This window comes from Salmo trutta, chromosome 4, assembly GCF_901001165.1.
Source record: "Salmo trutta chromosome 4, fSalTru1.1, whole genome shotgun sequence".
NCBI lineage: Eukaryota > Metazoa > Chordata > Actinopteri > Salmoniformes > Salmonidae > Salmo > Salmo trutta.
In genome coordinates, this window is record NC_042960.1 from 25,677,918 (window position 1) to 25,705,780 (window position 27,863).

General features: G+C 43.7%; 1 protein-coding gene across 2 annotated transcripts; it reads right to left on the reverse strand.

The window, feature by feature from the left end:
• Positions 1–483: 483 nt before the first annotated feature.
• LOC115192154 (major vault protein) lies at positions 484–27,814 on the reverse strand. 2 transcript variants are annotated; one of them, XM_029750345.1, is made up of 17 exons: positions 27,650–27,814; positions 23,775–23,944; positions 21,627–21,822; positions 19,570–19,693; positions 18,611–18,742; positions 18,370–18,464; positions 17,020–17,256; positions 16,703–16,828; positions 16,252–16,464; positions 12,095–12,330; positions 11,659–11,856; positions 11,370–11,514; positions 10,959–11,170; positions 10,096–10,212; positions 2,086–2,212; positions 1,684–1,872; positions 484–1,312 (listed from the first exon to the last, which is right to left on the reverse strand). In XM_029750345.1, exons 2-17 carry the CDS (start codon positions 23,942–23,944, stop codon positions 1,190–1,192), a joined length of 2,640 nt encoding a protein of 879 aa, XP_029606205.1. In that variant the 5' UTR covers positions 27,650–27,814; the 3' UTR covers positions 484–1,189. The 2 variants fall into 2 exon arrangements, with proteins under 2 accessions (XP_029606205.1, XP_029606206.1); XM_029750346.1 differs by having other exon boundaries at positions 16,252–16,461; positions 27,650–27,813.
• Between the last annotated feature and the right edge of the window lie 49 nt (positions 27,815–27,863).

Sequence of the window (27,863 nt, forward strand, 5' to 3'; positions counted from 1 at the left end):
CACACACACACACACACGCACCCAACACAAACATAAAAAATAGAGTAAAATTACACAAATGACCTATGTAGGCCAAGTTATAGTGGGTCTTGTTGCTCATTGGACAAACAAAACATTTGATCACGTTATCAGCTACCTGCAACTAAACCACATTTTGTTCTAGTATTTTGCATGGCCAAATATGCATTGGGATGGTTGGGAATAGACCAAATGGAGTAAAAATCTGTGCTAAAATATCCAGTGGTCTTCTAATAAAAATATAATCAGTATCAATTCATTGATTAAAGGTGCAATCAGTAATATTTGTAATGCTCTCCAATGGTCATTTCAATTTATGATATACATTGATATGATACAATTTGAGAGTTGATACATTTCTCAAGCTCTGGCCATCCCTCAGCTTTATAGCAAACCAAGTGGCATGGCTGCCATTTGGCTGAGAAGCCAATAGAAGATTGTGTAATAAGTCAGGCCAGAGCATGTAGCTTAATGTTGTTTTTATTAGTCACTACTGCATGAGCTACAGACATAAGAGGTAGATGAAGAGTTCGATACATGATGGTTATTGCAAAAATATGGTTTGTTCAAATGGATTGAAACACTTTATCCAGTGTGTGTGTGTGTGTGTGTGTGTACAGACAGACCATGGATACAAACTGAAGCCTTGACATTTAAGGTTACGGGGAAAAGCCATGCTTTAATTTCTTTGATAAATTTACATCATTTAGCAGACGCTCTTATCCAGAGCGACTTACAAATTGGTGCATTCACCTTATGATACCCATATCTATAAATGGATCAACAAATGAATTAAACACATTTGCATAAACCTCAAAAGCAGAACAAGGAAAGATTCCTTACTATCCAGGATTATGGTTTGTATAGATATGCAACACATGGAGTGGACAGCACTTTATAGGGCATCGACGGCACCAAACAGATGAGCAAAAAAGCCATGTAAACTAAGGGGAACGTTCACTTAGATGTGTATCTGACTAAAGACGTCTATGTGCGCACACACACACACACCAGAATAATCGCAACCGTACAGTCATACATATCATATCCCTAATTGTCAGTTACTACATCAGACAAAAAACAACCAGAAATCCTACATCTGTAGGGGATATTATCAGACTGGACATTATTCTCTTATTGTCAACGTTCTCCTCCTTTTCTCTTCCCCCTCTCACTGACCCTGGCTCTGAGAAAGAGCTCCCAGAAGGCCATTGGCCGTGCTGAAGAGGTTGATGGGAGAAGAGCCGTCTGTGATCAGGGTTGACTTCAAACCCAGAGACTGGAGCAGCTTGACCTGGGAGAGGGTGGGGGAGAAAGGGAGGGAGTGGGGAAAAGAGGGGAGTGAGGGACAGAAACAGAGAGATTATTAATTTAATATGATCATTTCTCCTTTATGTTATAACTGATTGAATAAGATCCTGTGTTCCAGTTCCAAAATCCTAAACTGTATTTTATAATGTCTTGTCACGCCAATATAGCTAATTTAATTAAATTGAGATTGGGTGGGAGAAAGGCAGACATGCTCAGTGAAACGTTACAGTAAAGTAAAACATTACAGAATGATTCTGACCTGAACAAGAGCTTAATGATTCTCCAGGTGCCATTTTAATTCAGACAAATGTATTGGTGTAGCACAAGTATTATGGTATGTAAGGAGTTATGTACCTGTAGCTCGGGGCCGGCTCTGGCCATCTCCTGCAGGGTGTCGGCGCCGATACTGTCCACCAGCTTTTTAAAGCGGTTGCTCTCTATCTCAGCCAGCTTCTGCTGTTTCTCCACTTCCAAACGATCCATTGCTGACTTATAGTTTAGCTCCTGCTCCCTCGCCTTGGACAGACGGTCCAGCTCGCCCTCCTGCACACAGACTTACAGGTCAGCTACACATAGTATGTGAACCTTTCAGCATTACACAATGTAGAACACCTTCAAACATTTATCAAACACAGACCACACACACACACACACACACGTGAACTACTGGTTGTGTACCTTTCAGAATTACACAATGTGCAACACTTTCGACCATACACACGCAGCACACACACAGCATAGTGAGAGGATACGTACAGCCTCAATCTTCTGGGCCTCAGCCTTCAGTTTAGCCTCGTTGACTGCCGCCTCTCCCTGGATACGGGCTGCCTCTGCTCTGGACTGGGCCTCTGCCTTGGCTGCCCCTGTACTCTCCACCGCCGCACTGCAACACAACGACACACCTTTAGATTTGGTATTTTGTCAGGATCCCCATTAGCTGTTGCAAAAGCAGCAGCTACTCTTCCTGAGGTCCACACAAAACATTACATAATATAGAACATTAATAGACAACAGCTCAAGGACGGAACTACATTAAAAAAAGTATTACAAAAGGCACACATAGCCTACATATCAATACACACAAACTATCTAGGTCAAATAGGTGAGAGGCGTTGTGCTGTGAAGTGTTGCTTTCAGTTTTTTTTAAACCAGGTTTGCTTTTCACTTGAGCAATATGAGATGGAACAGAGTTCCATGCAAAAATGGCTCGATATAACCATTGAATCTATATGTTTTGACCATGACCGTTTACAATCTAAGGTAACGCCAAGTAATTTAGTCTCATCAACTTGTTCAACAGCCACACCATTCATTACCAGATTCAGCTGAAGTCTAGAATTAGGGAATGATTTGTACCAAATACAATGCTCTTAGTTTTAGAGATGGCCACCCATTCCAAAACAGACTGCAACTCTTTGTTAAGGGTTTCAGTGACTTCATTAGCTGTGGTTGCTGATGCGTATATGGTTGAATCATCAGCATACAAGGACACACATGCTTTGTTTAATGCCAGGTCATTGGTAGAAATAGAAAAGAGTAGAGGGCCTAGAGAGATGCCCTGCGGTACACAACACTTTACATGTTTGACATTAGAGAAGCATCCATTAAAGAAAACCCTCTATAGCTCTGAATCCATGATATGGATTCAAAAGCCATAACACAAGTTTAACAGGTTATGGTCAATAATATCAAAGGCTCCACTGAAATCTAACAGTACAGCTCCCACAATCTTCTTATTATCAATTTCTTTCAACCAATCAGTCATTTGTGTCAGTGCAGTACATGTTGAGTGCCCTTCTCTATAAGCATCCTGAAAGTCTGTTGTTAATTTGTTTATAGAGAAACAGCATTGCATTTGGTCAAACAGTTTGCTAAGAGCTGGCAGCAAGCTTATAGGTCTGCTGTTAGAACCAGTAAAGGTCGCTTTACCACTCTGGGTAGCAGAATTACTTTGGCTTCCCTCCAGCCCTGAGGACAAAGACATTCCTCTAAACTCAGATTAAAGATATGACAGATAGCTGACTCTACAGCCACTCCCTACCATCCTCAGTAGCTTTCCATCTAAGTTGTCAATGCCAGGAGGTTGGTCATTATTGATCGATAACAATAATGTTTTCCACCTCTCCAACACTTAACTTCACAAAATTCAAACTTGCAATGCTTTTCTTTCATTATGTTTTTTTATGCATGAATACAATGGCTCACTGTTCATTGTTGGAATTTCCTACCTAAGTGTGCCCACTTTGCCAATGAAGTAATCGTTAAATTAGCAACATCAAATGGTTTCGTGATGAATTCGATAAAAGATGGAGTTGAATTTTTCTTTCTGCCCATAACGTTATTTAAAGTACTCAATTTTTTCCATCATTCTTTATATCATTGATCTTAGCTTCATAATACAGTTTATTCGAATTTGTTGAGTTTAGTCACATCATTTCTCAATTTGCAGTAAGTCAGATGTGCAGCCAGACTTATTAGCCACTCCTTTTGCCACAGATTTTTCAACCATACAGTTTTTCCCAATTCCTCATTAATCCATGGATCCTTAAGTTGTAACAGTCAGTTTCTTAACATGTGCATGTTTATCAATAATTGTAAGAAGCAATTTCATAAATTCATCAAGTGCAGTGTCTGGATGTTCCTCATTAATCACAATCAGACAACAAATATTTTTTAACATCCTCCACATAAGAGTCACAGCAAAATCTTTTGTATGATCTCTTATACACTATTTTAGGCCCAGCTGTTAGAACTTTGGCTTTCCTGGATATAGCCACTATATTGTGATCACTGCATTTAATGGGTATACATCCTTAGAACAAAGTTCTACAGTATTAGTAAAAAATGTGATCGATACATGTGGATAATTTTGTTCCTGTAGTGTTTGTAAACACCCTGGTAGGTTGATTAATAACCTGAACCAGATTACAGGCACTGGTTACAGTGAGAAGCTTCCTCTTGAGCAGACAGCTTGACGAAAACCAGTCAATATTCAGGTCACCAAGAAAGTAGACCTCTCTGTTTACAACACATACATGTTCAAGCATTTCACACACATTATTTAGATACTGACTGTTAGCACTTGGTGGCCTATAGCAACACCCCAAAAGAAAAGGCTTTAGATGTGCCAAGTGAACCTGCAACCACAACACTTCAATAACACTTGACATAAGATAAGGTCGTCATTATAAATAAGAATTTGTTCTTAATTGACTTGCCTAGTTAAATTACACACACAGACACACACTTGAAGTCGGAAGTTTACATACATTTAGGTTGGAGTCATTAAAACTCGTTTTTCAACCACTCCACTAATTTCTTGTTAAACTATAGTTTTGGCAAGTCGGTTAGGACATCTACTTTGTGCATGACACAAGTCATTTTTCCAACAATTGTTTACAGACAGATTATTTCACTGTATCACAATTCCAGTTGGTCAGAAGTTTATATACACTAAATTGACTGTGCCTTTAAACAGCTTAGAAAATTCCAGAAAATGATGTCATGGCTTTAGAAGTTTCTGATAGGCTAATTGAGTCAATTGGAGGTGTACCTGTGGATGTATTTCAAGACCTACCTTCAAACTCAGTGCCTCTCCTTGACATCATGGGAAAATCAAAAGAAATCAGCCAAGACCTCAGAAAAAAAATTGTAGGCCTCCACAAGTCTGGTTCATCCTTGGGAGCAATTTCCAAACGCCCGAAGGTACCACGTTCATCTGTACCAACAATAGTACGCAAGTATAAACACCATGGGACTACGCAGCTGTCATGCCGCTCAGGAAGGAGACGCATTCCGTCTCCTAGAGATGAACGTACTTTGGTGCGAAAAGTGCAAATCAATCCCAGAACAACAGCAAAGGACCTTGTGAAGATGCTAGAGGAAACAGGTACAAAAGTATCTATATCCACAGTAAAACGAGTCCTATAAGCCCTGACCTCAATCCTATAGAACATTTGTGGGCAGAACTGAAAAAGCGTGTGCGAGCAAGGAGGCCTACAAACCTGACTCAGTTACACCAGCTCTGTCAGGAGGAATGGGCCAAAATTCACCCAACTTATTGTGGGAAGCTTTGTTTGACCCAAGTTAAACAATTTAAAGGCAATGCTACCAAATACTAATTGAGTGTATGCAAACTTCTGACCCACTGGGAATGTGATGAAACAAATGAAAGCTGAAATAAATCATTCTCTCTACTATTATTCTGACATTTCACATTCTTAAAATAAAGTGGAGATCCTAACTGACCTTAGACAGGGGATTTATACTAGGATTAATTGTCAAACTGAGATTAAATGTATTTAAACTTCCGACTTCAACTGTATGCATGTATGTATGTATGTATGTATGTATGTATGTATGTATGTATGTATGTATGTATGTATGTATGTATGTATGTATGTATGTATGTATGTATGTATGTATGTATGTATGTATGTATGTATGTATGTATGTATATATATATATACACACACACACACACACACACACACATATATACACACACACACACACACACACACACATATATACAGACAGCAGGAAGAGGTGAGGGGAGTGGTTATTGAAGGGAGATATCTTGCAGCCTGCTGGCTCCACCCCAGAGCCTTATATGGACTTCTTGCCCCAACGAGCGGATCATTAAGCCAGGGAGTACTGGGGGATAAAAGAGGGAGCGGCCTGCACAAAGGGGCAGAGAACGGACAGTGAAGTGTGTGTGTTACGGAGAGAAGTGTGTGTGTTATGGAGAGTGAAGCGTGAAGCGTGTGGGTGTGTTATGGAGAGTGAAGCGTGTGGGTGTGTTATGGAGAGTGAAGCGTGTGGGTGTGTTATGGAGAGTGAAGCGTGTGGGTGTGTTATGGAGAGTGAAGCGTGTAGTGTGTGGGTGTGTTATGGAGAGTGAAGTGTGTAGGTGTATTATGGAGAGTGAAGTATGTGTTATGGAGAGTGTGAGAAGAGAGATTTACACCCCCCCCTCCGTGTACCGAACCGGATTGCCTAAGGACCTGAGTTTTAGGATTACCCCTGGAGAATGGAACAGACAACGAGAACAGATTGTGGACTGTGAAATAGTTGGTGAATTCCCCCCTTTCCCCCAGTGTGCAAAACTCCCCATTTGCATTCTAATTATGCTACTTGTGTGTGTTTTGTTATTGAACTTGGTGACGTGGAAACCCCACACCCTTGAGCCTGCTCCATATGGTGGAGAATGCGGGCACACCAAACCAAGCTCAATAACTAAACAGACACGGAGCACAATGGAAGCATTGGTGAAACAGCTGGTGGAGGCGAACATAGCACAGCAGGCTATGCATCGGGAGCTGCTGGAGGAACAGTGTCAGCAGACCGATCTCCTACGATCTGAACTCAGCCAGCTGCCAGCCGCCCAGGCCGGCATAGCGGCAGGCGCAGCAGTCTCTCGTTCCAAACCCAGTAGGTTTGTACTGAAGTTGACAGAGGCTGACGACATCGAGGCTTACCTCCAAGCCTTCGAGAGGACGGTGGCTAGGGAGAAAAGGCCCCATGAGAAATGGCGCGGCACAGAAGAGCTATCAGGATCTGACGGCTGACCAGTCGACGCATTACGAGGGGCTGAAAAAGTAAATCCTGCGCTGGTATGGTTACACCCTGATTAGCAGGGCACAAAGATTCCACGATTGGGCGTCTGATCCTACAGCGTCCACCCCGATCGTAAATGCATGATCTAATTAGCCCAACTGCTGAACCACTGACGCCCATCGAGAAAGTGGTCATAGATCAATTTCTACGCTCTCTCCAATGTGTGTTGGTCCCCACCTCAGAATGTACGTTTTTGGCCCGATGGAATGGGCCATACGAAGTCCTTGAGGAAGTGGGTGAAGTTAACTATAGGGTCAGACAGCCTGTAAGCATCTGACCCAGATTTACCATGTGAATTTGCTAAAGAAATGGAACACAAGTGATGTACTCTACTCAATTTCCCCGAAGAAGGCTACCACAGAGACCAAGCCGGCGGAGGTATCACTGGGGGAGCAGCTGAAGCAAGCACAGAAGCAGGAGCTGAGGGATTTGGTCGGTCGGCCGGAACCAGGAAGTGTTCTCCAGTGAACCAGGACACACCGATCTGGTACAGCACAACATCATCACCGAGCCCGGGGAAAAGGTGAAGTTGAGACCCTACCGCATACCGGAAGCAAGGAGAGTGGCTGTCAGGACTGAGTTAAAAACAGTGTTGAAAGCTGATATAATCGAAGAGTGAGTGGTGCAGTCCCATAGTGTTGGTGCCGAAACCAGACGGCACCATTCGCTTCTGTCATGATTTTACAAAGGTAAATAAAATCTTGAAGTTTGACGCATACCCCATGCCCCAAACTGATGAATTAATAGAGCTCCAGGACCTAAAGGGAGCACTGTGTTCTGGACCCGTGCTGGTGACCCCTGACCTCTCCAAACCACTGGTGGTACAGACCAATGGGTCCGAAACAGGGGTGGGTGCCGTCCTATCACAGCTACAAGAAGGTGAGGAACACCCAGTTGTGTACATTAGCCGGAAGCTGTTGTCGCGGGAACAAAGATATTCCACTGTGGAGAAAGAATGTCTAGCGATCAAGTGGGCGCTCGAGACGCTGAAGTATTACTTATTGGGACGGCACTTCACCCTCGTAACGGACCATGCACCACTGGTTTGGATGTCACGGAATAAGGACAGTAACGCCCGGGTCACCCGCTGGTTCCTATCCTTACAGTCCTTTGCTTTCTCTGTCATCCACAGATCAGGTGCAACCCATGGAAATGCCAATGCCCTCTCCAGGAGGGATGCTCTAGGGCGGTGGTTCGAAATCCTGGTCCTGGGGACCCAAAAGGGTGCTGGATTTTTGTTTTTTTCCCTAGCACTACACACTGGATTCAAATCATCAAAGCCTTTTGATGAGTTGATCATTTCAATCAGCTGTGTGGTGCTAGGGCAAAAACAAAAATGTGCACCCCTTTGCGTCCCCAGGACCAGGATTGAGAACCACTGCTCTAGGGAGCTGGACCACCCCTCCCTCCCGGTCAGGCGGCAGGGAGAGGTGAGGGGAGTGGTTATTGAAGGGAGATATCTTGCAGCCCGCTGGCTCCACCCCCAAGCCTTATATGGACTTCATGCCCCAACGAGGCGAGGCTGTGGATCATTAAGCCAGGGAGTGCTGGGGGATAAAAGGGGGCAGAGAACGGAGAGTGAAGTGTGTGTTATGCAGAGTGTGAGAAGAGAGAGCAATGTCTGTGTGATTACCCGTTGTGACCTGGACTGTAATCCATGTACCGGATTGGCTGAGGACCTGAGTTTTAGGATTACCCCTGGAGAACGGAACGGACAACGAGAACGGATTGTGGACTGTGAAATAGTTGGTGAATTCCCCCCTTTTCCCCAGTGTGCAAAACTCCCTAATAAACTCTCCATTTGCATTCTAGTTGTGCTACTTGTGCATGTTTTGTTATTGAACTTAGTGACATGGAAACCCTTGAGCCTGCTACAATATATTCTCTAAGCATTACAGGGATATGGCTCTGAATATATACAGCAACATCTCCCCCATAAGCATTTGTTTCTTATATAGATGTTATATCCTTGTATTGCTATATCATCTAATGAATTATCTATGTGAGACTCAGAAATGGCTAATATGAATGTTATTGATTTCATGAACCTTATTTCTAAGGCTACATATTAATATGGGCTATTTTCAGCCCTTTCCTGGGTAGCTTATCAGAGATAAGACATAATATGGAAAAGAGCAAACAAGGCAAGAGGAAAAAAATATACATTCAGAAGTCCATTAATCAATTGGTGTGAGTGCTACGGGTTGAAGCTACGAACCCATAGCCTTGGCTCTCTCATCCTTTCCAGGCTTCTGGGAGGGAGGGTGGACAATGAGCCTGTCATAACAGATGTAAGCAATGTCCCCACAGCTTCAGGATAGTCCTCGTTGAGGAAGATATACATTCCTCTCAAGTTCTTGGCTCTTTCCAGAACAGCTACCTTGTCCTTGAACCTTAGGAACTTGACCACTATCGGCCTGGGACGGTCACCTGGGCCGGTGGTGGGTTGTCCAGTCCTGTGGCCGCGCTCCACCCTAATCTTCCTGTGGTCGATCTTCAATTTCTCAGCGATCATTTCCCTCACTTTGTCCTCAGACTTCGTCCAGGTCTCATGTGGAGATTCGTCAATTCCGCCCCGAACCATGTTATTCTACCTTGATTGTCCCTCCCTTATCAGTCATTGTTATCATGGATTCACACACAGAACTGATGTCCTCTCTCAATGACTTACAGATTGCTGTCATCTAGCCGTTCTCCTGTTTCAACTCATCGAGCTGAACCTGGGAAAACGGCAAAATGTTCTTCAGGTCCTGGACCTCTGGTCAGGTTGTCCATTCTTTTATTAGTTGAATCCACCAATATTTGGACAAAACACATGAAGCTGGGGGAGGGAAAATCTGATCCTAGATCTGTACCTAGGGGAAACTTCACCACAGATATAACCTCCGCATTCACACAACTCACAATAGCATAGCTACATTATGTTAGGATCTCTGATCTAAATGTTACTCAGTACAGCTTCGCATTCACACTACTAAGAACAGCATAATGCTAACGCTAGCCATGCCAATTCTAGCTCCTTGCCATAACTTTTTTCCATTGGCAAAGCTAATGTGTTAGCGTTATGTTAGTGATATCTCTGCCATTTTATTTCCCAAAAGCGATGCTAACGTGCATTAGTTTTAACAGCACAGCATCAGTGGTCACCTGAGGGCCTCCAGCTCCAACAGCTCTTTCCTGGTCCTCTCTGCCTCCGCCTGGTCTGTAATCCTCTGCCTCTCCAGACGACCACGCGCCTCCTGCTCGAGACGCTCTGCCTCATGGCTGCAGGGAGGGAGGGGAGAGAGAAATACAAAGAAAGGGAGAAGAAGAGAGGGGGGGGGGGTAACACTTACCAAACAGGCAAAAACAATTCTGTGTGTGTCTGTCTGGTGGCAGATAGCCTAGCAATTGAGAGTGTTGGGCCAGTAACTGAAAGGTTGCAAGTTCGAATCGAACTAGGTGAAAAATCTGTCAATGTGCCCTTGAGCAAGGCACTTAGCCCTAATTGCTCCTGTAAGTGTGCATGCATACATACATACATACATACATACATACATACATACATACATACATACATATATAAATAAATGGACAAAGCTATCGATCACGTGACACCATTCATTCCTATGTGAAGACTCAATAGCGCATTGAAGCCAAATTAAGTCTTAAGATGGCATCTCATGTGCAGCTTGAGCTACTCCAGGAAGTGAGTTGCAGGCTAGCTCAGTGCTGCCCAATCTCATTAAATAACTCAAATTGAAGGCAGACAGTGGTACTGCAGGCTGCCATTAGCAAAAATTTATTCTGTAATGAGATTTATATCTGTGGTATTAGAAGCAATTTTTGGTACCATGTTTGTTGTCTTCAAATGATTAAAAACAAATTCACGGAGATTGACATTTTTCCATTCACTAGAATGGGGGGATCCTGTTTTATGCTTTGGCCTGCAGTACCACAGTTGACCTTGAACATCGACGGCTTCAGAGGTGGCATTCGTTCTCCCCTGGCGTGCGTGTCATGTGTCCTACCGTGCGGCAGCCTCCTGGGAGTTGGTGGTGATCTCGATGGCCAGCTGGACACTCTTCTGCAGGGCGTCTCTGGTCCTCTGGTCTACCGGCTCCACTGACTGGATGTCCACACTGCTGATGACCAGACTGTTCTGGTGGAAGCGCAGGCTGGGACGCACAGTCAGCTTGTCATCAAAGCCAAACACAGAGGAGCAGATGATCCGGTTGGAGTTCTGTAGAGTGGAGGGGGTTAAAGAAGACGTTAAAGCATGGTGTGTTATTCTTGTCTTTGAATCAATTGGCATCGGTTTTCCAAAGCGGCGTATAGGCCTACCTAACTACGATAGCTAAGGGCTGGAGGCCATGTAGAATTAAAAAGTGTATTAAAAAGCCAGAAAAGCGCAGATTTAGATGATTGAAGTGTGGACGGACCTTGTGAAAGTCGTCAAACTGCACGGAGGCGACGGCTCCTCTGACGCGGGAGGCGATGGCTTTACAGGCATCCCCCACAAAGTCAGGCACCGAGAACAGAGCCGCAGCCTGGGACGGGTCCGCAGGAGACTTCAGGTCAAAGTGCCTGAGAGAGAAAGAGAGATCGAGAGAGAGGGGAGGTAGAGATATTAAATACATCAGCTGGCCTACAGACTAGACTAAGGACACCAAATCGCAGAGGATCCTCAAACACACACACACGTCGTCGTCCCCCACCCACAAACCCTACCAGTTGTAGCTGAGCTGCAGCTGCAGGCGTGCGTGGTCGGCCGTCTCTATGGTGATGATGTCAGTGAAGAAGTCCGGCCCCAGCAGCAGACACACGGCCTTGATGACGTTGGCCCTCTTGGGCTTGTCCCCTGACAGGGACAGCACGGTGAACTGCTCATCAGGACCCAACATTACCATCTCTGGCCCAAACACCACCCTGAGAGAGGGGAGGGAGAAAAGGAGGGAGGGAGGACAAGACAGGAGAGGGGGGTGGGAAGAGAGAGGGAGGGCGAAAGGGAAAAGTTAACACTAGGGGCCCAATGTTGCTCTGGTCAAAAGTAGTGCACTATATAGGGAATAGGGTGCCATTTGGAATGCAGCCCTGTGCTAGTATATGGGTTGTTTCTGGACAGGGCCAGTGCCTCCACATTCGTCTGTCTGTCAGCCATGTTTACCTGGCCTTCTTCTCCCTGTAGTCGTAGACCTGCACGGCAGCGTTGTGGGGAACCCTGTAGGACACCACCTTGGTCTTGTCCCGGTCCTTCACCTCCACTTCCTTGCTGCGGTCCGAGCGGTCAGCCAGGGGGTCCTTTGTGGAGGCCAGGAGGGCCTCAACATTCTGAGGCAGATTCTTCGCCCACAGCTCCTCGTCCTGCGTCAGCATGTAGGTGTGGCCAATCACAGCACGGACCTAGAGCCAGGCAGCCAATGGGGGAGAGGGATGGTGAGAGGTGGGTGGGGATTTAAGGCTGATAACAGGTGACTGGATTCCCTGGATCATTCGAATCAGGTGTTTTAGTGTACGTCCCAAATGGCCCCCCTACAGTACATGGTGCACTAGTTTTGACCAGAGTCCTGTGGGCCCTGGTCAATAGTGCACTATATCAAAGGCACCCGAGCAATGGAGCAGGTGCAATCCCGCTTTGTTTTTTACCATAAAAGTATCAATTGGGAATGTCATTTTCAATGACTAGTAATGTTTTGAGCTAGTCTACATTAAAATACCTGTCGATGTTATATAATAATTAAAACTGCAATATGTAACTTTTTGGGCAACCTGACCAAATTCACATAGAAGTGAGAGTTACAGATAGACTTGCTTTCATTGAGAATGACAGCTCTGAAAAGGGGTAGATCTGTTCCATGTGCACTACTTCTACGCTTCCTGTTAAGTTTTGTTTTTGAGTCTTTGACTTTCGATTTTGTACAACAGCTTCAAACAGAAAAATTGTATATGTTTGGTTACGGTACTGAAAAGATATATTTCACAGTGGTTTAGATGGTACAATAATGCTTATTTTGTCACAAACAAAAATTAGGCAAACTATTACAATTTTAGCAACCAGGAAACGGTGGAGCGATTTCTACATATTGCATTTTGCACACCCTCCCCCGTCGCCTCAAGATGAATGTTTAGCCCACTGGAAAGTTTTGCTTCCCTCCTGCATGCCACTGTGTTGGTTCAGTGCCGTCTGAAAGCACTAGTTGCACCACTGGTGTTTCAAATGAATAAATGTATAGTGGCGTACAGCAGGTCAGCCACCAGGGGAAGACGAGGCCTGGTAACAGATGGAGTATACATCACAAGGCGATGGCTCCATCTGCTGGACGTGCCAGGTCTCGAAGGGTGATCCGGCCAGGACTAATTGGGGCTGATTGGGAGTAATCAAGGGCTGACTGCTCACCAGCTGTGCAAGGCCAATAAAGCTGCCAGAAGGGCAGCACACAGGGAGAGAGTGCGGAAGAAAGGACTCCTGTATAGTTGGGGATGGTTATAGAGGTAACAGGAGTTACAGTTTTGACCCCGACAGGATACAGCAAGACCTGGAGCCCAGAAGATGGTATCCCGGAGAGGGTCTCATGGGGGAGACATATCGTTTTCTTTTTGATTTATTATTTAAATAAACACCCTCGAAACCGAGCTAATCCTACACTGTCCGTGTCTGATCTGTGTTAACGTCTTGACCAAACCCCCTGGTCAGCCACAGTATCCATTTTGTTGTGCCACTACATTTGTATCATTGTTTCATGTCCGATGCACTCAGGGTGTTTGTTGTTACATATCTTTTGAGAGGTGTGCACCATTTCACTTTGCCTGTACGAACCATGGTGAGCACGGCATGTCTGATTTAGGCTTTGCTGGACATCTGGCTTTCTCACCCAATCGGTTTTGAGAAGGAGAGAGGACGCAATTGAGATTCTCCCACTGACTAAGTAGCCTTCCATCAGCCTAGAAAATATTTCACCTTTGCAGAAAACTGCATGTCCGGTGGCTCGCAATGAGTAGTTCACAAGAAGATTCTGAGAAATAATCAGTAGGCCTAATATTACATGACTAAATCTGTGAAATAATTTCTCCCCAAGCTGTTTAGAGGCATTTAACACCATTCTGCATTTGCATCAGTTTTCCAACATTAAAAATCAGCTAAAATGTTCTCATTCGGTTACAAAAGTAACAGTCCTGACTGAGCCCCATATGCAAGCGGACTGTAGCCGCTTTGCGGTTATAACCCGGAAGCCAGTGCGGCTGGCTTCCGGGTTAAGCAGGTGAGTGTTAAGAAGCGCAGCTTGGCGGGCCATGTTTCAGAGTACTTATGACTCAACCTTCGCCTCCCAAGCCCGTTGGGGAGTTGCAGCGATGAGACAAGATCGAAATTGGGGAGAAAGGGGGTAAAATACAACAAAACAAAAAATATATAAAAACACTTCACTGGAACTAAGGGACCTACCCCGAACCATAAAAAACAGCCCCAGACCATTATTCCTCCTCCATCAATCTTTACAGTTGGCACTATGCATTGGGGCAGGTAATATGCATGTTTCTCCTTATAAATCAGACCGGTCGTAAAACTGTGTGTGAACAAGCATTAAAACTCTGCCTGGAAAACGCCCTCCATTCAACCTTTGGATGTTGAAAATAACACCCGTTATTTACTGTATAAATTGGAACTATTGGAATTAAGCCACAGCAGTTTCTAAAAGAGCAATGGCAAGTGTGAGCAGAATGTTTTGATATTTTGCAGAGACTATTTCAAACTAAACATGCATGCTGTCTATAGCGATTGCCTGTCCGTGCATTCAGCAAGATCGATAGTGTATTCGAAACAACTTAAAAGTAGGCTAAATGCAAAAGAAGAATTGTTCAATATTTCATTTATCAATAAATTATGTTTCTAGGTCCTGCCATGGTATAGGCTCTGAGATTAATAGGCAATGATGCTGTGCTCCAATCGCACAGCAATAGCCTATCCGTAGGCCTACTGTCAAATATTTTACATAAGTTACCGGTATATTTACTGTGTTGGCAGAATGTTTTAATCTTTTGCTGTAATTTATTTCGGTTGGCATTTATTGAGATTGCTCATGTAATGGAAGCAGCTCTCCAGAATGGTCAATAGTTGGCAAAGCCACAAAGTCATGAAATCTGATTTTAAACCTAACTCTAACCTTAACCACACTGCTAACCCCAATACCTTAAATTAAGACTAAAAAGCACATTTTTCTTCTATTTGAATGATATAGTCAATTTTGACTATGCAGCTGACCCATCTAGCTAAACCACTCAGTTCTGCTTCCAGGGCCAGACTCATCACAAAAATGTCAACCTGCGTAATTCATGCTGTATCGGGCAAAGGACTGTGTTAAAATGGTTGCGGACCTGTCAGCAGAACGTTTGAATTCAACAATGTTTTGCGTCGACTTTTCCCCAACCTAAACATGGTCTGCCCACGAATTCTGAAACATTGCCTATGGCTGGCTACAAAATATATATTAAAAAAAAGCAATTACAGAAGCGTACAGTAGGCCTACTTCAATGCAAAAGATAAACTGTTTACCTGTTAAATTTGACTGTATATTATAAACCGCAGTGCCTATGGGATTGCAAAACCTGATATAAAGCCTATATCTATTTACTAGGTCCAATTAAGTGAGCGATGCACATGGTAATGTGTTGTATGGCTACTTCAGGAATATGAACTCATCACAAGCCAGAAAAGGTGAGGAATTTATTCTGCAATGGTTATGAAAATAAAATAAATAGGAAGATTCCTATGTCTTAATTATTTTAGATTAAAAACATGTTTAAAAGATTTTTGCTCTTCTCACTAACAGTAATTGGCTGAATTCGTTTATGCTTTCCTGCTTTTAAATTTTCGTAATTTCCCCCATTTTCACAAAATAGCCTACTTACTTGCCAGCTTTCAATACAATATTTCAACCACTAGCAGATGTGCATACACATGGTCTAAAGTTTGCAGAGAGGTGAGCACATTCTCACATCAAAATTGTTTTAATATAAATGCCAACTTTTGTGTGAAAACTGGAGCACCCCCATGTCGGGGTGCATTTTGTACATAAGCACAGTTTATAAATGGAGGCCCCTGGTCCCCAAGACGTGGAGAGATACTGTCCACTAGGAGGAATGTGAGCGCCTATTACCATCTAGTTAAACCGTGAGCTACGGCTCTTAAGATGGTGGGTTCAATCCCAGTGCTAGGCACTTGTTTACATTTTTTCTGTTTTAACAGCCCATCTCAAACCTTAACCAGTCGGAATTAATGCCAAAAATGTACTAGCCCGTCTTCAAACATTTAGCTGGGTAAAAACTCACCTTTCCTGTCTTGATGTCTCGGACATAGATCCCTTCGTTCTCGTCCAATGGGATGGCCTGTCGCCTTAGCATCACCTCCACGGCAGCCGGGGGGACGTACTCGAGTGGTCCACGTAGCATCCAGCGGTCACCGGGGCGACGTTGGACTCCACCCCTCCGGGAGAGCTTGGCCCTCTCCTCCTCCTCCTCCTCCTCCTCTTCCTCCTCCTGCTGGCAGAGAGGAGAGGAGGAGGGAGAGAGAGAATGAGGGAGAGAGTGAAGGGGAGAGAGAAGGAGAGTGGAGGAAAATGAGAGAGAGAAAGAGAGTGTACATTGAATGGATTGTGTACCGGCCAAACCAGTCAGTCCTGTTAAGGATCGTTGTTTTATTTGACTGAGGTGCATTCGTTTCCCCTCCCATCTGCATTTAAATTCTTCCACCATTCCCTCTCCCTCCCCCCCCTTTCCTCACCTCCTGTGTATCTTTGAAGGCCTCTACGGCCCTCAGCACCAGGCCCTCCTCCTCAGAGAGAATATAAACATCCTGGATGCCCTCCTCTAAGTGCTCCCCTGGCTGCAGGAAGAACGAACGCTCACCCTGGGAGGAGGAGAAAGAGCAGTGTTAAATTAAAGCTAATTGGGGAAGTGACTAAAAGCTACAAAAGGCAAATTAATAAACAAACAAAGTCACTGAACTTCCTCACCAGTGTGTAAAACAGCAATGAGTGACTAAACAAACATTTGACCAAACAAAGGAGTGAAAGACAGCGCTCTCTTTCACAGTCTCACCTTGCACACCCTCTTCTGACCCAGCTGTGGTTTACCGTCTGGTCCCACCGGGTCCAGGATCACACAGTACTGACGGCTGCTCAGCGTGGTCACGTTGACCACTCCCACCACTTCCTCGGCAACAGACGGGATGTGTGCCTCCCGCTCCGCCATGGTAACAAGCCACTCTTCCCCAGTGCGCCGGTCCCGCCCCCCGGCGTCACGGAATGGCCGTAGTGCTCGCACGTGCAGTGCTCTCTGAGAGTGAAAAAAAACATGAATTTGTTTAGGGAGGTCCTAAGAAACATCATAAGACTAATTACATGTATTTTCTAAAGAATAGAAGAGCATATGGAGTTTAATTAGGCCTATGTTACGGGTCAGTGCAACCCTGGCTGCGCCATTCAAATGAAATCAATAGTTTGTTATTTGTTTATTAAATCAGACAAGACACACCTATCCACAGTCAGACATATTTTATAGTAAGAATATAATGGAATATAACAGAATAAAACACAAATAATATTTTTCCCACAGGGATGTGTGGAACCGCTATCAAATAAAAAAAAAGTTATTTTGAAACATGCATTTTTTTTTTTTAAATCCACGTTTCATCCCTTTCCTACCCTCACTCCACCTCGTTAGGAGCAGGATCTTATCTTCATCACGATACCGATAGAAAAATAACATCCAATCCTATTTTCAAAAACATGTGAGTCTCATATTCATATTTCACAACCTCCGAGGGTTTTTGGAGTTGCTAATACGTAAGCAAAAAAAACATTTGATCAGCGAATATATGAGATATACCACCTCCACTTGTTTTCCCAGCCAGAAACCAATTAAACAAATAGCCTATACAGATGGAAATTCAGTGAAACAAAATCACATTGATTGATTATCAGTCAGTCAAATAACAGGCTTTTGGTCAGGAATAGGCATAGGCTACTAAGCAACTGCGAGTGAAGAGCAAAATAATCCAATAGTTAAACTATTGGAGACCGCCAATCAAGAGGAGGGAGGGGGAAAACAAGAGATGGTGAATGAATAAAACAATTAAAGGGCGGGAGAGAGGAGGGAAAAGTAAAGAGAGGGGGAAAGAGGAGGGAGAGGGAATAAATGGTGAAGAGAGAGGCGAGAGAAGGAAGGTGAGTGATAGGTCAAAGAGAGGGAGAGAAAGGAGGGAGGGAGGGAGGGGGAGTAAATGGTGAAGAGAGAGGAGGAATGAGGAGTGATTGGTAAAGAGGGAGACAGTGATAGATAAAGTGAGGGAGCGAGGAGGGGGGGGGTTATAAGTAAAGCAAGGGATGGAGAGAAGGAGGGAGGGGGAGTGCTAGATAAAGTGAGGGCGAGAGAGGAGGGCGATGTTACCTTGTCAGTGAGGATGAAAGCGTTGACGATGTCAAGGACCTCCTCATGAGCTCCTGGTAGATACGCCCCCACCTTTATCACCTGCCACTCCTCACCTGGACAAACACACACAGGGAATCACTCAGCTAGGTAGGCGTGTGTGTGTGCAAATCTGTGTATGATAGTGATCCAACATCTGCTGCTTTTGTGTACATACATTATATGCACAATAAAAATATACTGTATTTTATATGTGTCTCACCAGTGACCCTGCGGACTCCGCTCCTGTCCACTCCCTCCTTGCGTGCTCGGAGGCGGATGGCCTGGTTCTCTTTGATCACCGTGGCCTTGATGGTCTCCAGCACTGCCACCTCCTTCCTGGGGATGTACGTCCCTATGGGGGGGCAGAGGTTAGGGGTCGGGGGTTAGAGAAGCATTATTAGGCAATCAGGCTGTGTTTGGAATCAGGTACTACATACTGTTTGGAATGTCAAATAAAATAGTATTTGTCACATGTGCCGAATACAACAGGTGAAATGCCCTTAACCAACAATGCAGTTAAGAAAAAAATACCCCCTCCCAAAAAAAAGAAGAAGAAATAAAAGTAACAAATAATTCAAGAGCAGCAGAATATACAGAGGGTAGCGGTACAGAGTCAATGTGCAGGGGCACCGGTTAGTTGAGGTAATATGTACATGTAGGTAGAGTTATTAATGTGACTATGCATAGATAATAACAGAGTAGCACCAGCAATGCAAATAGACTGGGTAGCCATTTGATTAGATGTTCAGGAGTCTTATGGCTTGGGGGTAAAAGCTATTTAGAAGCCTCTTGGACCTAGACTTGGTGCGCCGGTACCACTTGCCATGCGGTAGCAGAGAGAACAGTCTATGACTAGGGTGGAATGTACTATGTTTTTTGCATACTACTTTCTTCTACTACTTGTTATTTTTTATTGATATTTGTACTGCATTGTTGAGGGAGCTTGCAAGAAAGTATTTCACTGCACCTTTTATACCTGCTGTAAACTGTGTGCGTGATGAATCAAATTGGATTTGACTTCAACAAGTCAAATTAGAAACAAATTGAAAGATAACTAGTGATCTTGTTAAAACAATGCTCAGATTTGGTAAAAAAATATACACATTTATCAATATGACCCCTGTAAGGACCGAAGGAAATTGTAATGGATGTGTTAGGAGTTGTACCCAGAGAACTCACCTGGCCCTTCGAACAGCCACTCATCTCCAGCCACCCTCTTCTCTCCTCCCACCTCCTCAAAGTCCAGCAAAGCCTGAAGGCGCAGGGCGGTGTCTGGGTAGACGATCTGCAGCGCTGTCACGTGCTGGGAGGGGAGAGCACGCAATCAATATATATATACACACACACACACACACACACACACACACACACACACACACACACACTTGAAGTCAGAAGTTTGCATACACTTAGGTTGAAGCCATTAAAACTCGTTTTTCAACCACTCCACAAATTTCTTGTTAACAAACTATAGTTTTGGCAAGTCGGTTAGGACATGCATGACACAAGTAATTTTTCCAACAATTGTTTACAGATTATTTCGCTTATAATTCACTGTATCACAATTCCAGTGGGTCAGAAGTTTACATACACTAAGTTGACTGTGCCTTTAAACAGCTTGGAAAATTCCAGAAAATGATGTCATGGCTTTAGAAGCTTCTGATACGCTAATTGACATCATTTGAGTCAATTGGAGGTGTACCTGTGTATGTATTTCAAGGCCTACAAACTCAGTGCCTCTTTGCTTGACATCATGGGAAAATCAAAAGAAATCAGCCAAGACCTCAGAAAAAGAGTTGTAGACCTTCACAAGTCTGGTTCATCCTTGGGAGAAATTTCCAAACGCCTGAAGGAACCACGCTCATCTGTACAAACAATAGTATGCAAGTATAAACACCATGGGACCACGAAGCCGTCATACCGTTCAGGAAGGAGACATGTTCTGTCTCCCAGAGATGAACGTACTTTGGTGCGAAAAGTGCAAATCAATTCCAGAACAACAGCAAAGGACCTTGTGAAGATGCTGGAGGAAACAGGTACAAAAGTATCTATATCCACAGTAAAACGAGTCCTATATCGACATAACCTGAAAGGCCGCTCAGCAAGGAAGAAGCCATTGCTCCAAAACCGCCATAAAAAAAGCCAGACTACGGTTTGCAACTGCACATGGGGACAAAGATCGTACTTTTTGGAGAAATGTCCTCTGTTCTGACGAAACAAAAATAGAACTGTTTGGCCATAATGACCATCATTATATTTGGAGGAAAAGGGGGAGGCTTGCATGCCAAAGAACACCATCCCAACCGTGAAGCACGGGAGTGGCAGCATCATGTTGTGGGGGGTGCTTTGCTGCAGGAGGAACTGGTGCACTTCACAAAATAGATGGCATCATGAGGAACAAAAATGATGTGGATATATTGAAGCAACATCAAGACATCAGTCAGGAAGTTAAAGCTTGGTCTTCCATATGAACAATGACCCCAAGCATACTTACAAAGTTGTGGCAAAATGGCTTAAGGACAACAAAGTCAAGGTATTGGAGTGGCCATCACAAAGCCCTGACCTCAATCCTATAGAAAATTTGTGGGCAGAACTGAAAAAGCATGTGCGAGCAAGGAGGCCTACAAACCTGACTCAGTTACACCAGCTCTGCCAGGAGGAATGGGCCAAAATTCACCCAACTTATCGTGGGAAGCTTGTGGAAGGCTACCCGAGATGTTTGACCCAAGTTAAACAATTTAAAGGAAATACACTCAATTAGTATTTGGTTGCATGTAAACTTCTGACCCACTGGGAATGTGATGAAAGCTGAAATAAATCATTTTCTACTATTATTCTGACATTTCACATTCTTAAAAGAAAGTGGTGATCCTAACTGACCTAAGACAGGGAATTTTTACTAGGATTAAATGTCAGGAATTGTGAAAAACTGAGTTTAAATGTATTCGGCTAAGGTGTATGTAAACTTCCGACTTCAACTGTATATATAAAAAAAGAGATTAACACCCATGTAATAAGAATTGCTTCAACTCTCCAAACTTCTAATGCCTAGGCTTTAACTCCGCAGACTAACACAGTTGTAGCATTCAGGAGAACCAGGTTAGCACCCAGGTCCCAGACAGTTAGATTATCTTGTGTGCTGAGCAATCTCTGCACTGAGACCTGAAGACTTGCATCAGCTCCCTGCACTGCTAACACCTAGGCTTTAGCGCTGACGTCTAACAAACAGACTGTACCTGCTGGATGTCCTCTCCAGGGTAGAGGGGGAAGGGGTCCTGGGTGAGTCGGATCTCCAGGTCGGCATGGCGAAGCTTGGCCTGTCCTGATTGGTCAAAGAGCACCTGTCCTTGGTCGTCGCGAGCAACGGGGTTGAGAACCACGCAGTAGTGGCGAGGAGGGACCATGGTCATTCGCACGGGGGAGAACAACACTCTGAGAAGGAGGGCACAATACAATCACCTACTGACTGAAATACTAGTCTACACAGATACAGTGAGGGGAAAAAAGTATTTGATCCCCTGCTGATTTTGTACGTTTGCCCATTGACAAAGAAATTATCAGTCTATAATTTTAATGGTAGGTTTATTTGAACAGTGAGAGACAGAATAACAACAAAAAATCCTGAAAAACGCATGTCAAAAATGTTATAAATTGACTTGCATTTTAATGAGGGAAATAAGTATTTGACCCCTCTGCAAAACATGACTTAGTACTTGGTGGCAAAACCCTTGTTGGCAATCAGAGGTCAGACGTTTCTTGTAGTTGGCCACCAGGTTTGCACACATCTCAGGAGGGATTTTGTCCCACTCCTCTTTGCAGATCTTCTCCAAGTCATTAAGGTTTCGAGGCTGACGTTTGGCAACTCGAACCTTCAGCTCCCTCCACAGATTTTCTATGGGATTAAGGTCTGGAGACTGGCTAGGCCACTCCAGGACCTTAATGTGCTTCTTCTTGAGCCACTCCTTTGTTGCCTTGGCCGTGTGTTTTGGATCATTGTCATGCTGGAATACCCATCCACAACCCATTTTCAATGCCCTGGCTGAGGGAAGGAGGTTCTCACCCAAAATTTGACAGTACTTGGCCCCGTCCATCGTCCCTTTGATGCAGTGAAGTTGTCCTGTCCCCTTAGCAGAAAAACACCCCCAAAGCATAATGTTTCCACCTCCATGTTTGACGGTGGGGATGGTGTTCTTGGGGTCATAGGCAGCATTCCTCCTCCTCCAAACACGGCGAGTTGAGTTGATGCCAAAGAGCTCCATTTTGGTCTCATCTGACCACAGCACTTTTACCCAGTTGTCCTCTGAATCATTCAGATGTTCATTGGCAAACTTCAGACGGGCATGTATATGTGCTTTCTTGAGCAGGGGGACCTTGCGGGCGCTGCAGGATTTCAGTCCTTCACGGCGTAGTGTGTTACCAATTGTTTTCTTGGTGACTATGGTCCCAGCTGCCTTGAGATCATTGACAAGATCCTCCCGTGTAGTTCTGGGCTGATTCCTCACCGTTCTCATGATCATTGCAACTCCACGAGGTGAGATCTTGCATGGAGCCCCAGGCCGAGGGAGATTGACAGTTCTTTTGTGTTTCTTTTGTGTTTCTTCCATTTGCGAATAATCGCACCAACTGTTGTCACCTTCTCATCAAGCTGCTTGGCGATGGTCTTGTAGCCCATTCCAGCCTTGTGTAGGTCTACAATCTTGTCCCTGACATCCTTGGAGAGCTCTTTGGTCTTGGCCATGGTGGAGAGTTTGGAATCTGATTGATTGATTGCTTCTGTGGACAGGTGTCTTTTATACAGGTAACAAACTGAGATTAGGAGCACTCCCTTTAAGAGTGTGCTCCTAGTCTCAGCTCGTTACCTGTATAAAAGACACCTGGGAGCCAGGAATCTTTCTGATTGAGAGGGGGTCAAATACTTATTTCCCTCATTAAAATGCAAATCAATTTATAACATTTTTGACATGCGTTTTTCTGGATTTTTTTGTTGTTATTCTGTCTCTCACTGTTCAAATAAACGTGTTTGTACATGGCATATGTTGACTAACCTAAAGAAACACCTAGAATGCAGCGCCTACTTCCACTCTAGCAATGTAATCAACCTCTATGCATTTGTTCATGTGTATGCATGTGTGATTGAGTAATCATATGTTTAAACCAGCCACAGAGGACGGTTTAAAAGATGCCATTAAAAACGTGATATTTGTTAACTTTCAAAGTGTGCTGTCAAACATTGTGTGATGCTGTAACCCCAGCGATAACAGCTTGTTTGCCGTCAGTAGGCTTAGAAGAAACCAACAACCAACCGCACTTGTAATTAGGTAATTACACGCAGACCTTATCAGATAAACGACAGATAAACGCACCAACACACACACACTCCTCACCTCTCATTGTCCTGTCTGATGTAGGTGAGCGGTCCAATCTCCACACGGGCGATATTGGTGTTTTGGTCCAGGACATGGATGTAGTGGTGGGGCGGGACACGGATGATTGACGCATCTACCAGCCCCTCAAATTTCATCCCGGCTAAGCTCCCGCCATTCTTGGATGTCATCTGGAATGGCCGGAGTGGAAAGGGTTAATTCAGTGATGTGAAACGTTCCGAAATATAATTAATAGAGCTGACTCGATTTCCTATTCTATCTGACAGATAGACAAGTATCATGTAGAAGAGATCTATGATTATCTGAAAAGTTCTGTAATGTTCTGTCCTCCAGAACAGGCCCCTGAAGTAGCCTGCCCTACTGCCTAAAGGCGACGCTGGCCATGTTCAAGAGCATCAAAACTGTGATGTATCATAGGTCAATTGTGACGGACTGACCTACAAATAATATTGAGCAGTTAATTATGATGCAAGGTTATTTGTATATCAGTCCGTTTCGACCCACCTTTAAAGTCGGCTGCAATGCTGAACACGCCCACTGACTGCCCACTGACCTCCTGACTCATTGAGATCCACCCAATCTCCTCCTCCGACTAGCCATCTTACCGTAAGTGGAATGCACTGACTGTAAGTCCCTCTGGATGAGTCTGTTAAATGCCCAAAATGTAAAATGTTTCTCCCCTTCTTGCCTCTTTTCTTTCAGTGGTTCTGATCTGAAGGAGTTGACCAGGTGAAAGCTGATCCCCCATTAGGAATCCATTATCTAGCTCTCCTCTCAAGCAGCTTCTCTCTGCCATTTTGAAACACTTGTGTAAGAACATGTGCCAAGAATTCGATTGGCTTCAAGCGTACTTCTGGACTAAAAAGATGTCCAATAGAGGAGTGCCTTTCAGACCAGGACAAGGCTTACTGTCACCTGTGGTGTAAAGTACTTAAGTAAAAAATACTTGAAAAGTACTACTTAAGTCATTTTTTTTTGGGGGGGGGGGGTATCTGTATTATATTTTTATAATACTTTTACTTCACTTACATTCCTAAAGAAAATAATGTACTTCTTACGCCATACATTTTCCCTGTCACCCAAAAGTACATTTTGAATGCTTAGCATGAGAGGAACATTGTCCAATTCACACACTTATCAAGAGAACATCCCTGGTCATCCCTGCTGCCTCTGATCTGGCGGACTCACTAAACACACATGCTTCGTTTGTAAATGATGTCTGAATGTTGGAGTGTGCCCCTGGCTACACAAAAAAATAAAATGGTGCCATTTGGTTTGCTTAATATACGGAATTTTAAATCATTTACACTTTTAAGTATACTTGAGCAATTACATTTACTTTTGATACTTAAGTATATTTAAAAACCAAATACTTTTACTCAAGTGGTATTTTACTGGGTAACTTTCACTTGAGTAATTTCTATGAAGGGATCTTTATTTTTACTCAAGTATGACAATTGGGTACTTTTTCCACCACTGTCTGCATTCAGGGGACTATTCTTTATACTATACTAGAGTGTATGCTATAACTAAAGAGAAAAGATTCCCATTAGACAGTGTCCTTTGACATGCTCAGACATTTCTGGGAGCGCTTCTGAATGGTGAGAGCAAATACACCTGACAATGACACTACATAACGACTGACGCAAACTGGCTGGACCAGGTAATAGTTACACAGGGGGGGCTTGAGAGAACAAAACTAAAGTACTACATTTCTATTTTTATAAGACAAAACTACGGACACTCCCACCATGTACACACATCTGTCATTTACACAAATCTGAGCCAAACATGACAAATCGGTCATACAGGCACACACCTTCCACAAACTGGCACGCCCAATACTATTTCACTATACATTCCAGTGCCTCCACCCACTCAAGAACTATCAAGCAAGAGGGACAGTACACATACCTAATGGATTATAACGTGTACATTGAATTATAAGGTGTGCGCTGTGTACTGTACTAGGTGTGAAGGTACAGTACAGTAACCATCGTCACCCACACCATCTCACAGCAACAATCCCATCCATGACACCAAAAGCACATATGGAACACAAAATGTCAAGTGTAAGTGTTGGTTCAGGAAAGTTAGTGGTAGTGGACGCATAAATTCTGGCCTAATGACAATGGCTAAATGTCATTACACTTTTTGTTGATGTGTAACATATGTCGCTTTCCATTCATCACTATTTGGAGGCTGGAAATATGTTTTGAGTGGATGAATGTGTGCGTGTAGTAAAGGAGCTCATTGAAGTGATTGACAATCAGATGACAACATCATGACTGGTTGTGTTTATGTCACAGTAAAAGGTAATACATTTTTCCAAAAAAGCTAAATGACAAATCTTTACGACTTGGCCCACAGAGATCCTATTGAACAAATCGGGATTCTATATGTAATTCTATGATTAGGCCCATACGCAAGCTTGTGCACACATACTGTAGGACGGTGTGTCAAACTTTGTGTGCTGCTATTTTGGCCAGGTCTTTCTTGTTAAAAGGGATTTTTGATCCCAATGAGACTAACCTTGGTGCTCCCGAGTGGCGCAGCAGTCTAGGGCACTGCATCTCAGTGCTAGAGGTGTCACCACAGACCCTGGTTCAATTCCAGGCTGTATCCCAACCAGCCGTGATTGGGAGTCCCATAAGGCAGCACACAATTGGCCCAGCATCGTCTGGGTTTGGCCAGGGTAGGCCGTAATTGTAAATAAGAATGTGTTCTTAACTGACTTGCCTAGTTAAATAAAGGTTAAATAAAAAAACTGGTAAAATAAATGTGTCCTAGTTATTGGACTGTAGGGGGTGTGGTTAAGTTAAGGAGGGTAAGATTTGTTTGTGCATTCTTGAGCGTAAGAGGTAGTGCTTTCTGTTGAAGTGGCTTTAACAAAACAAATTCTAGAAAAGTTGACAAATTGTAATTATGCTCTAAAACTCATCTGTCATGTGAAGTTTGCTGTCTCCACAGCAACATGTTTGGCATTGATAATGCCCTGTGTTTGAGAGGCAGAAATACAGATCTAAGTGTGCGTATCGACAAAATAAATCTCTCTTTTAAACTTGGGTAAAATCTAAGCCAGACATTCAACTTCCAGACCACAGAAAAGTTAGCCTGCCCTGTCCTACATTGAACACCACAGTGGAAAATATAAGGTTCCGGAAAGAGTCACAGAGCTTAACGTTCATCTTTGTAGTTTAGAGGGAGGGAGGAACCAAATAGATATAGCATTTACTATCAGTGGTGTAGGAGATATGGACATAATAAAGTTTCTATGAGGGGGCAAAGTGCATCCGTTTTGCAGTGAGTTCAGTACCAGGTGATATGGGCGTTGCCCTTATAGAATTAGGAAATAGAACACAAAACATTCTAGTAAGGGCTGGTTCCAATACTTTAACAGTACATTATTCAGTCCTCACTGATCCGGGCCCGGTTTCCAAAAATCATCCGAAGGCTAAATTTATCGATGAACATAGCCTTAAGATGTTTTTGTGAAACCGGGCCCTGTGTTTCCTCGTATTGCTGTCACCAATCAACTCCAAGGAAGGATGATGCATTTTCATTTGGAAGAGTAGTTCCGTTCTAGGCGTTTTATTAGCAACTTTTGAAATGTCTTGAGAGCAGATGTAAATGTGAACCATCGACCAAGTTGAGGTGTAAATATATATATATTTTTTAAGTTGAAAGAGCAATCTTTTTCACAACTAACCGTCATACAAATAAACGTTGTCATTTTTTAAAGTAGAAGTTTACTTATCCACTACCAGAGCTTTAAGGCAATCTACATTTATTAGGTCTACTTTATTGCCACTATTCAATGCGTTTGAGAATGGCAACCAACCAATCTAGAGTTGGTAGCTATGAGAATTTCTTACCTTCGTTGAATAATTGGGCAGATTCTTCTCCTAGCTTCGCAGAGTCAAATGGTCAATGCGCTTCTCTTTTATTTTGCTTTTATTACGCTTCTGTGTTTTCAGTTGGTTGGTGGGCGTGCCGTCATTAGTTACCACAGCCACAAAGTCATAAACCCCGCCTATTTCTACAATTTCTCATCATTAAAATGTGATTTAACCAAACTGCTAACTGTAT

What these genes read in the sequence shown, in the direction of transcription:
- LOC115192154 (XM_029750345.1), bottom strand. Translation starts at nt 23,944, where the DNA reads ATGACATCCAAGAATGGCGGGAGCTTAGCCGGGATGAAATTTGAGGGG. An exon ending in GTGGCTGTTCGAAGGGCCAG is followed by an intron (nt 18,743 to 19,569) that starts GTGAGTTCTCTG and finishes GCCCCCCCATAG; the next exon opens with GGACGTACATCCCCAGGAAG. An exon ending in GAGACATCAAGACAGGAAAG is followed by an intron (nt 12,331 to 16,251) that starts GTGAGTTTTTAC and finishes GCCTGGCTCTAG; the next exon opens with GTCCGTGCTGTGATTGGCCA.